The sequence below is a fragment of the Siphateles boraxobius genome, unplaced genomic scaffold (assembly GCF_051911475.1).
Source record: "Siphateles boraxobius isolate OS27281-9 unplaced genomic scaffold, OSU_SipBor_1 8, whole genome shotgun sequence".
In the NCBI taxonomy this organism is placed as follows: Eukaryota; Metazoa; Chordata; class Actinopteri; order Cypriniformes; family Leuciscidae; genus Siphateles; species Siphateles boraxobius.
Genome location: NW_027509208.1, coordinates 697,542 through 709,861, shown reverse-complemented (window position 1 = coordinate 709,861; position 12,320 = coordinate 697,542). Strand labels below are relative to the sequence as shown.

Genomic DNA, 12,320 nt, shown 5'->3' with positions numbered 1-12,320 from the left:
TATCTAAGTAAAATGTTTCAAATAATAAAAAAGATAAACTATCCAGGTTTAGAAAATATACATTATTTATACATTATTACTACAAATAATTTTTAATATAAATCATACAACAGTTCAAAAACGCTTTCTGCGGGTTACATCAATATGCCAGTAGGTGGCAACTCATGTTTTTATGAGTGAGTCCCTTACTCAGATGATTTGTTTAAATAATTAATTTATTCATGAATGAAACAAGTGACTAGTCTTTAGGTGTGTTTGACTTTTGCAGACCGACCGGTGTATGACATCAATGTTCTGCGAGAGCGATGTCATACATCGAATGATCTGTGCAGTGCCACTTCATGACGAACACACATTTTATTACAAGTGAGTCAGTGAATCGTTCATTCAACTGATTTGTTCGAAAACACTGATTTGCTAGGCGTTAGGTGACTTTGTTTGGAATAATTTTTTATTGGCAGAGCAAAAACTGTCAATATTGTGCCTAAAAAGGCAGAACTCAGTATTAACTTCTTGTTTGCTGAACTGTTTTGATAATTTATTCATTTTTAATTAGGATCAGGACTGGTACACTATTAACGGGGATCTATGATGCTCCTTTTTACAAGATGAAACATAAGTCCCCAGACTGTTTCTGTGAAGTTTCAGCTCAAAATACCCCACTGATCATTTATTATACCATTTTGTAAATTACCATTTTTTTAGTGGAAGCAAAAACATGCTGTTTTTGTGCATTTGTATCTTTAATTTCCAATGAGTTGCTGCTCCAGAATAATGCTGTGCCTTTACAGCTCGTGCTTCGGATACTCTCCCAAAAACTAACAAAACATCTGTTTGGTTTTGATTATCAATTATCATGCTCACGTGAAATTGCAGTTTTTCTTCATTATTAAAGTTTATTTTAATTTGCATGCATTTTAAAGCCATATCAGTTTAAACTTCTGATATATGATTTTCTAAACGCACATCCGAACCACGCGCACAGGAAGCTGGATGTCAGACGGCGTCTCCCATGAATATTAAACCAATTTCTCTTTCACATCTTATTGCGCTTAAACTGTCAAATACACACAAGGTTATATAAAAACACACAGAGTTCACCTAAACACAGTCGGTTATGCCTGTGAAAGTAAACAGCAGGGAAAGAAATTGCATGTGTATGTTAGATCTGTGTATTAGGCTTGCTACAGTAGTCGGTGTTACACGGTGTTCAGTCGCAACACCGGTTTCATCACTTGCCCTACCACGACACCGAGAAAAAGAAAAAAAAGTTTAAAGCGTTAAAAATATTTAACGCAATTACGCAGTATCCGTTAAGTCCTGCCTATTACACACGTATACACACACGACCCACAGAAAAGAAAGTATCGAGTTCTCTTTCGGGGTTTTTCATTAGGAATAATAACAAACCCACCATGCGTGCAAATGCGCGCATTTTACTTTTGCCTTTAGAATTAGCGATTTAAAAGCCCCAGCCGGTGATACCGGTATTACCGCTGTTGTCACACGTCGATTAACCGGTGGAAAAATATCCTCACCGTCACATCCCTACTGTGTATTAAAGTGACAGCGGCATAATATTAGGGCTGCAACAAATAAATCGATAAAATCGATTATAATCGATTATGAAAATCGTTGTCAACGAATGTCATTATCGATTAGTTGGTCTGCTTACGTCACGGGGAGCGTTTACTGGTACGCACACACACGCAAGGTCTCTCTCCCTCAGGCGCTCTGCCGAGCGCGCGCGCTACACGGTTTGGAGCAGTCTCTTCTGTCTCGCATGCGCGCTCTTGCTTGCGCGCTCTAGATTTCGGGAGTTTGAACTAATTCGCGGGCATCAGGGAGCCGCAATCAATATGCGGGAGACTCCCGGGACTTCCGGGATCTTGGGATGTCTGTATTTTGTCTCGAGCATCAGGTTGTGCAATCAGTTCGCTCGCAACGTAAGTGATGGATTAAAATAGCGCTACCGCAGAAATAGGTTAAATTAAAACGGTCTTTACAAAGTGAAGCATTAAATACAAAGGCAGTTAATAACAGCAGCAGTAAAATATAGTTTTTTAGTCACTGTACTCAGTGGTTTTCAGCGAATGCTTGTGCACTAATGCATCATTTCTCCTGTCCTTTACTCAAGCCTGTTAGCTTGCTGGGTAACGTTACCTCCATTCCGTTCTCTTTTTATAGCATTTGTCTACTAAGTTTTAATTGTTTTTCAAACGCGATCTACTGCGGCTCTACGTTCACACAATTGTTTTCAGTCTTTCTATATTTATTTAATCAATTTATCCTTATATTATATTCTTTTATATATTATATATATAATATATATTATATTCTTTATCCTTATATTCCTTATATATAATTAATTTTAAATAAAAATTAAATGAATTATATATTTTAGATGTTTTTAGTTTGTTTTTAGTTCAGATATTCACATCTGAACAACATGTCTGTGTAAATATGTTTTAACAAAAATTGTGTTAAAACATAATATGTTGGATATCATTTTTTTAACAATAATCATGTTTGTCAACTTGCCATCAGCAATTATCATTAAAAACAATGCAAATATTGATATTAGTAAAACTCAATGTGTGGCTTTTGCACTTTTTAAAGTACACTTTTACACATAAATACCCTGATTTACGGTTTTATTTAGTTATAATAAAAAAAATCTAATTTAATTTCTATCCGATTAATCGATTAATCGAAAAAATAATCGTCCGATTAATCGATTATCAAAATAATCGTTAGTTGCAGCCCTACATAATATACAGCTGTCAATGGAGGGACAGAAAGCTCCCAGATTTCATCAAAAAGATCTTTATTTTTTCTGAAGATGAACGATAGTCTTACAGGTTTGGAACAACATAAGGGTGAGTAATTAATGACAGAAATTTTAATTGTTTTGTGAACTATCCCATTTACTGCTCTGGTGAGAAGATAAACGTAAAGTGTACAGCTCACTCAGGGGAGGAGCTAAGCTAATAGATTCCGCAGATAGTGGGCGGGGCCTGTTCCAACGTGACATCACATTGGAGAACATTCCTGTTTCAGATTTATGGGGAATATAACAAACATGGATGGATTTTTACCACAATAGGGTGATTGTGTACAGACACTATGGACGCATAATTATGTTTAAAAAAAAACAATATAAAATTGAATTGTGCATAATAGGTCCCCTTTAAAATAAAAATCTGCATGAAACCCACAGTGTCACAGTGAAACCTATTCGGGCTACAATGTAACTTAACTTTTAACAAAAGCATTGAAGCCACACAACCTTGCCCCAAACCAAACTAACGCATAGAAAAACAAAGTCCCTGATTATGGATCACTGAATTCACCTTAAAACCAATAACTTTCAACACTGTTCTTGTTATGTAAGGAAATTAACCACATGAGTCATGCCAAGTCAGGTTCAAGTTAATGCGAGGCAAGGGGACACTTTTCAAGAATACTGTGTGCATGTTCGTATTAGTGGAGTTATTCAAGAGTAAAAGACAGGGCACTTGTTCTATTTCATAAGGAGCCCTTCTGGAGCCTGTGACTCAATGGAGCGAGTCATGGAACACCTTTTATACAGCCCTTCAATCAGATGATCTAGTCTGTCTGAGAGTAGATGTCAGGATGGATCAGTGTAAAAAGTGTAGCCTATGTGCGTGTGTGTTCAGATTTCTTTTTCCATGTGTGTGTGTGAGATGCAGTGCAGGTCAGAGAGACAGACAGACATGGTAGAGCTCAGCATATCACATGATCGGTGTTCTGTTCGAAGAAGGTCTGGGCTAAATATTCAGCTAGAGGTCAAATATTCAGTAACTGCCATGTTTCCTGTTCCAAGCATGGTTCCAACATTTAGGAGACATAAAGAGCTTAAAGTTGGCATTACATTACATCTAAATGTGTCTTAATGATCTCATTGTGATTCATCCATTCATTCATTTTTTTCTTTTCCCAATATAATTTAATCAAAATGATGATGTCAAAACTACATCTTCCGGTGAAACAATAGACTTCTCTCTCGGATTTTTCCAATCATTTAGTCCACTTCAACCATGCCCCTATTCTTGCAATCTACTGCAAGTTTGCATTAAGATCTGCCTCCATCCAATCAACAACCGATGGACAGAACCAAGTCCTGTTCTACATTATTTCTTTTTCGATAATCCAAAAATGTGCATCACGATATGCAAGAAATGATCCGTCGCTACCTCTGTTACATTGCCAAGTTAGAGACTATAGCTAAATGATCGAACGATCGATCTTAAAAGGAATAATTTACCAAAAAAAGAAAAAGATGTCATCATGTCGTTCTGCCATGAAACACAAAATGAGATGTTATGCAGAATGCTAATATTAGTCATATTTTGTCCATTTTGGACCCATTCTCATTTACTTTTATTGTGGGGTTAACACTTTGCTTAACATTTCCTTTTGTGTTTAACGGAAGAAAATCATAGGGGTTTGGAACTACCTGAAAGTGAATATGATGACAGAATTAAAATATTTGGGTGAGTTTTCACTCTTTAAAACTGGCATGAAATGACAATTCTATCTATTATCTACATGAATATTCATCCATGTATATGTTTCCTTTTTTATTTTGTTTTTTCAAAACGTCATAACTGGATTTTCTGGTGAGAATTTGGTGATATACTGAATGCAGGAATTCTCTAATCATTTATTCTGCTTAAATTTTGGCTCTGCAAGCTCATGTTCATCTGTCACCATTTTTGAGTGCAACACCCAAAAATCCAATCGGCAATTAATGAATAAATTTTTGTGATAATCCATTAGACTTGAATCTATGTCACAATAAAGAAGAAAAGATCTGTCCCTACTTCCGTTTCATTGTGACTTCAAACATTTCTCCCATATTTTATCACCAAAGTGTTGAAGCCAAAAGCTCATTATAACTTCTATTACAGCCTTTCATTACTACATAAGATAGCTTTAATCAGCCATGCAGACTTTTGGTTATATCTGTATCTATTGTGAGAAAATACGACGCTGAACTGAAAATATGGGAAGAAACATAATAGTTATCTGCATTTTGTCAATATTTTTGCCATAGGTCATCATAAGCAAATCATACCAGCAACAAAACCACAAATAGGCTTTCAAATTTCATAAGAAGTGAAAGATACTCCCTTGCCTCCAGGTGTAAACTCACTCCTTAGAGCGTTTGCAAATGAGGAGAAAGCAGTGGCGATGAGAGCCCACAAGCCAAATTTCACACCTGAAGTGGCCTACATGGATAATTGGGTTGGAGAGGCCTAATTCAAAACCATGTAATGCAGGTCGAGGGAATTGCTTTTCCACTGGAGCATTCTAGCATACCTACCAATCAAATTGCCTTTGTTCCTATGTCTCCATGAGGTTTTTACTGTGCCACAATACATTTAAAACTATCTAAAGGGGGAAATATTGTTTATTTGTAATGTTCTTCTCCTTTCTTTTTATGCTTTTTGACTCTTGAACTCAACCAATCATGTGAGGTTGTAATCTGAATAACGAGAAGGCTGAAAAGTTGTTAGAATCCTGTTTGGAAACAACCATTTTTGTGACTCCATTTAGTGCCACTAGCGCAATGAACTTCCATTTCAAATTACAACATTTCAACATACAGGAGGGATTTTTTAAATTAAAGGGATAGTTCACCCAAAAATGAAAATTCTGTCAGTATTTACTCTCCCTCATGTTGTTCAACCCCGTAAGACCTTCGTTCATCTTCTATATTTTTGATTAAATCTGAGAGCTGGATCACTCCTCCATAGGCTTCTAAGGGATTGACACTTGTTCCCCGAAAATTTGTTAAAGACATCGTTAAAATAGTCCAAGTGACTACAGTGGCTCAATCCTAAGTTTATCAAGCGACGAGAATACTTTTTGTGCGCAAAAACAAACAAAAATAACGACTTTATTTCAACTATTTATTTCCTTCTCTGTGGGCCTCGAGTCAGTTAGCGTAGTGATAGCGTAGAGCTACGTCACATGTAGGCTCACTATTGGCCGACGCTCACTATTGGTGATGCGTGTGATGTAAACACAGAAGCGCTGCGCTGTTACACTAGTGAACTCACTCGAGGCCCACAGAGAAGGAAATGAATAGTTGAAATAAAGTCGTTATTTTTGGGGGGTTTTTGCACAAAAAGTATTCTCGTCGCTTGATAAACTAGTTAAGATTGAGCCACTGTAGTCACTTGGACTATTTAAACGATGTCTTTAATAACTTTTCGGGGAACAAGTTTCAATCCCTTAGAAGCCTATGGAGGAGTGATCCAGCTCTCAGATTTCATCAAAAATATCTTAATTCGTGTTCCGAAGATGAACGAAGGTCTTACGGGGTTGAACAACATGAGGGAGAGTAAATACTGACAGAATTTTCATTTTTGGGTGAACTATCCCTTTAAGGGCTGGTGAATATGTGAGTAATTTCATTTAACCTTACCTTGCCCTCATGGTCTTCAAATACTGATTGGTCGACGTTGCAGGCGAAGAGGGACATAGGGAGATCATTGAAGTCGGTGATTTGTTGGAAACTGTCTCCCAGTGAGGACTCCCCCACGGTGGACTGCAGGACTACCAGCTCCTCTCCTCCTAGGAGGTAAACCCGCTGGAGGAATGGAGCACTTCTCATGTTGGCAAATAAATGCTCTCCCTTCATGGCTGTAAGGGGTACACAACCATATCAAAACTGAGGATGTTTTTCTAATATCACCAATTGCTTTCAGGATATATTCTACACTTTACAGTCCACTTACAATGTTTGTTTTCCATTGACATGTTTGCTTTTTGGCATGACTAAGGTCACTAAACATGAGAAATATATGGTTCCTTATTCACCAAATGAATAATCAATATCTTTCACCAAATGTTCTTTGTACCTATACAAATTAAAGGGTGAAAAAAGTAACAGCAAAAAGAAAAAAAAGAAAAAAACAACTGTCAATACTCAGTATATAGGCCTATACCCTTAAATATAGTTTAATCCAAATTATTGTTTTAATTGTTTACAGGCTGTATTATACACTTGCAGTCTACTTACAACATAGATGAAACAGAACATAAACACGAACTGGCGTGACTAAAACCCGAGCTAAACTGACGAAAAAATTATCAATATCATTCAACAGATCTTCTTTGTAGCTATACAAAGGGTCAGTAACAGTAAACACAAATAAAATAGAGGCAATAATATATAAGTATACTCGTATATTGTTTAAAACATTATTTAATTACAAAACAGGGAAAACTAAAAAAGCTACTTAAAGTACCCTAACGTTCTGTTGATGCTGATATATATATATATATATATATATATATACTGTTTTCCTTGTATTGCTTCAAGATATTTATGAACTGTATTTTCTCTGTACACCCAGGCATTATAGGAAGCGCTTGTCCTCACGACAGGTGACACGGGAACAGTTACCTCCCAGAACCCCATCGAGCAGATGTTAACCCCTGTCCTAGGTAACTAAAGCTACACCAAAAGATTAGGTGATGGGCTTAAAGCAGAACTGCTCTCTTGTCAGCCCACACAAACAACAACGGCAAGTGGGGAACAGCTTGCACCCATTTCCATAGAGCTTTTCCACATGCCCTTTCTTCCCATGATCCCCCCTGACAAGCTTGGTCCGTGGGCAAAGCCAGCACTGTCGCCGGTGTCACACGCACTATTAAATCTCCCGCAGCTATTTTTGGGATCAATAGCCCATCACCAGCCACACATACACACTCTCTAACACACGCGTGCTCTCACTTTCACTCAAGGCTATAGATAGAGGCTGGAGCTGTCTGGTTCATTCTTGCCCTGTGTAAAAGAGGCTAAAAATAGAATGACGACTAATAAAATACAGAGATTGTGAGGAACTTGATTAGCGTGAAGTCTTCCAGACAGGGATCAATTTCATTTACAATATTACAATGACAACTGTTATGAGATAAGGATGTGCATAAACTATGCATGAGCATAAGCATGCTATTGGCGCTCAGCTTTAGATTTTAAATGCCTTTAATTTTGGAAATGTTCTTGAAAGCTCAGCCAAAAAGCATACTGTTCAACTATAGTTATAGACATATTTGCTTGTTGGCATGACTAAGGTCACTAAACATCGGAAATATATGGTTCCTCCTAACTCACCGAATAATCAATATCATTCACCAAATCTTCATTTTAGCCATACAAACTTAAATGAGAAAACAGTAACAGTACATACATACAGTAAACAAGTATACTATTAAATATAGTTTAATCCACATTATTTTTTGGAAACCAGAAAGCTGCTTAAAATACCCTAATGTATGCTTTGTTAATATTGACTTTACTCTGACCCCAAATTCCCCAATGATTTTTTGGTGTATTATGTGTATACATACATAAACGATTATATAACCAATCTCTTAATTAATTAATCTCTTCTTTCCCCAATCAAATTCTTTTTGTTTTCATTACCTAATTAAAACCCATTTGACAGATGTTATTTTGGCAAATTTGGAAGGTTATTTTCAGAAATATGACTGTTCTCCAATATTGTTTTGTATGTGGTCAATCTGAGATAGGCCTACAAGCATATTCCTGGAAAAACTGCATTAAACAATTATAAACGGACAATTGGGTAGTTTGCACACTAATCAGAACATTTTATTTTATTAAACTTATTTTTAACTTTTTATTTTTATTAAAGGGGCCTTGGGGTCTCAGATCATGAGGTTTAAAAACAGTCAAGTTATTATATTTATTGCTTTCAAAACATACAGGTCCTTCTCAAAAAATTAGCATATTGTGATAAAGTTCATTATTTTCCATAATGTAATGATAAAAATTAAACTGTCATATATTTTAGATTCATTGCACACCAACTGAAATATTTCAGGTCTTTTATTGTTTAAATACTGATGATTTTGGCATACAGCTCATGAAAACCCAAAATTCCTGTCTCAAAAAATTAGCATATCATGAAAAGGGTCTCTAAACGAGCTATTAACCTAATCATCTGAATCAACAAATTAACTCTAAACACCTGCAAAAGATTCCTGAGGCTTTTAAAAACTCCCAGCCTGTTTCATTACTCAAAACCGCAATCATGGGTAAGACTGCCGACCTGACTGCTGTCCAGAAGGCCATCATTGACACCCTCAAGCAAGAGGGTAAGACACAAAGAAATTTCTGAACAAATAGGCTGTTCCCAGAGTGCTGTATCAAGGCACCTCAGTGGGAAGTCTTCGGGAAGGAAAAAGTGTGGCAAAAAAACGCTGCACAACGAGAAGAGGTGACCGGACCCTGAGGAAGATTGTGGAGAAGGACCGATTCCAGACCTTGGGGGACCTGCGGAAGCAGTGGACTGAGTCTGGAGTAGAAATATCCAGAGCCACCGTGCACAGGCGTGTGCAGGAAATGGGCTACAGGTGCCGCATTCCCCAGGTCAAGCCACTTTTGAACCAGAAACAGCGGCAGAAGCGCCTGATCTGGGCTACAGAGGAGCAGCACTGGACTGTTGCTCAGTTTTGCATGTCATTCGGAAATCAAGGTGCCAGAGTCTGGAGGAAGACTGGGGAGAAGGAAATGCCAAAATGCCTGTAGTCCAGTGTCAAGTACCCACAGTCAGTGATGGTCTGGGGTGCCATGTCAGCTGCTGGTGTTGGTCCACTGTGTTTTATCAAGGGCAGGGTCAATGCAGCTAGCTATCAGATTTTGGAGCACTTCATGCTTCCATCTGCTGAAAAGCTTTATGGAGATGAAGATTTCATTTTTCAGCACGACCTGGCACCTGCTCACAGTGCCAAAACCACTGGTAAATGGTTTACTGACCATGGTATTACTGTGCTCAATTGGCCTGCCAACTCTCCTGACCTGAACCCCATAGAGAATCTGTGGGATATTGAGAAGAGAAAGTTGAGACACGCAAGACCCAACACTCTGGATGAGCTTAAGGCCGCTATCGAAGCATCCTGGGCCTCCATAACACCTCAGCAGTGCCACAGGCTGATTGCCTCCATGCCACGCCGCATTGAAGCAGTCATTTCTGCAAAAGGATTCCCGACCAAGTATTGACTCTTGAGTGCATAACTGAACATAATTATTTGAAGGTTGACTTTTTTTTTGTATTAAAAACACTTATTTTATTGGTCGGATGAAATATGCTAATTTTTTGAGATAGGAATTTTGGGTTTTCATGAGCTGTATGCCAAAATCATCAGTATTAAAACAATAAAAGACCTGAAATATTTCAGTTGGTGTGCAATGAATCTAAAATATATGAAAGTTTAATTTTTATCATTACATTATGGAAAATAATGAACTTTATCACAATATGCTAATTTTTTGAGAAGGACCTGTATTATAACGAAATGCTCTAACAGTTTTTATAGTGTATTATAGTAAATTACAGTGTGCATGACCTTATTAGTTACAACTAAGAGATTTTAAAAGTATTTGGGTACAAACGTTGGCTGTTTAAAAATAAATAATTCTGTATTATATAATATGCATTGTTTATACAGTGCATAAAGGGCTAAATGAAAAGGGTAAGTGTCAATCACAGTCTACTGCAACCTGTTTGCTGCATCCCCTTTGAGTCATCACTAGAGGAGCGGTCCCTCTGTCGTCATCACCTGACATTCACTTTTCTTTATTCGCAATAAGGGTTTATTTTTATCATTTCTCTCTGTCTGATGACTAATATAACAAACCCTTATGGTGAACATGCCACATAAACATCATCATTAATTCCAGCAACTGTAAATACAGCACACTACTGGCAGCGTCTGTCAAGGTCAAGGAGTGCACTTCATAAACTAGGCTACTATTACAAATTCAATAGCATCATCAAATGTCTAGCATACTCTTTTTAGGATTGTAAGGCTGGTTATTGAAGCATATCTGTCTACCAATGCGGACTTTACAAGTCCCCATAAACTCGTGTAAAAGTGATTTGTTTAAAAGTGACATGCATACAGGATTAAAGCAGTGCAGAATAAAGTAAATACTATAGTATACACTACATAATACTATATGTAGAATAGTATGTAGCATACAACACTTAAAAAATTCTGCATTCATTTGACACACTCTCTCGCGCGCGCGCGCTCTCTCTTTTTCTCTGAGCATTTATAAAAGCAGCAACACCTGTCAAAGCTCTACACCAGCCTACAGATACAGGATACTCTATTGGAGTAAATCGACACGATTCTCGGTACCTGTGCGGGATGTGGCAGTCCGGTGTGCGTATCTTCTGCGCGGTGGCTTTGTCTCCCTCTCTTGCCTTTGTGAATCAAGCTCGCATTCCAGCTGCGATTCACTAATCTCTTGACGTTACTGCAGACAGCTCGATTCACCAATGACCGCCTCCCGGCATTCAAATGATGTTTGCTCAACCCACTAATGAAATGCAGCGCTGCGAGCGCGGGGGAGATTCTGGGACCAATAGCCTTCTCCTAAAAGCGAATATGCAAATTAACCAAACTACGTCAGAGGTTTCGCCAGCAGTTGATGTTGCGGCGCTATGACACGTTCAGCAGGTTGTTTTTAGTAAATGTGGTGCAGGGCAAAGCAGAGATTTCTTGAAATGAATTATTGTAAGACTCAAAAGCACTTGCAGCATGGGTTGAATTGTGCGGTGAGTTGAATGCGATAAAATGTGATAGTGTTTGTGGGTATCTATTTATACCATAGTAAAAAAAGAAACACTGCTGAGAGAAACAATTGAAACTGTTTTGCTGGACGCTGGTTTTGTTTATTTTTTATTTTTTAGCTGAAGACCAGATTTGCCAGGCAAGGAAACCAGCTTGTATTGAACTTAAAAAAATAAAATAAAAAAAAACTTGTATTATATTATTGCTTATTATTATATGGCCTTATTATTAACACAATTTCAGGAGTGATAATTTAATGCTTTTTTATTATAGCTCAATAGGCCTAAGTAAATTAAGATTGTATGTGGCTGGCTAGATCTATTTAGTGCTCATGCTAAATATTAATTTATATAGCTTAATTGCTCTATTCAGTTAAACAAGGTAACATCACCAGTTTACCTCATTACAAACTAGCTACAGGGTGAAATCACCATCAAATATATCATCATCATATATGACCACCACCCTCTTGATGTGAAATTTTTTTATATTATTGATCATGTTAATGAATGTTTAATTACAAAACTTCTATCATCTTATCAGTAGCACACAGTTGTTTTTAGAGTTGTTGTATATTTTAGTTTTTAATTGATTCTTATGGTAGAACAAGAATGTCAAATGAAATGCTTTATTTTGTTACATCACACCACTTTCGGGTATCCAAACATGAGCCTTCT

At 37.2% G+C, this 12,320-nt stretch overlaps 2 protein-coding genes across 2 annotated transcripts in view; one reads left to right on the top strand and one right to left on the bottom strand.

Annotated features, from left to right (window-relative positions):
- Positions 1-11,643, bottom strand: part of rcan2 (regulator of calcineurin 2) — a 79,213-nt gene extending 67,570 nt beyond the window's left edge. The window contains exons 1-2 of the mRNA XM_077220682.1: positions 11,209-11,643; positions 6,458-6,675 (exon numbers count right to left, since the gene is read on the bottom strand). Of these exons, the coding sequence (XP_077076797.1) occupies positions 6,458-6,673 (216 nt within the window). The 5' untranslated portion in view covers positions 6,674-6,675; positions 11,209-11,643. The remainder of the gene's footprint in view (positions 1-6,457; positions 6,676-11,208) is intronic.
- LOC143729596 (uncharacterized) overlaps positions 1-12,320 on the top strand; it is a 700,608-nt gene that overhangs the window by 549,810 nt on the left and 138,478 nt on the right. The window lies entirely within an intron of this gene.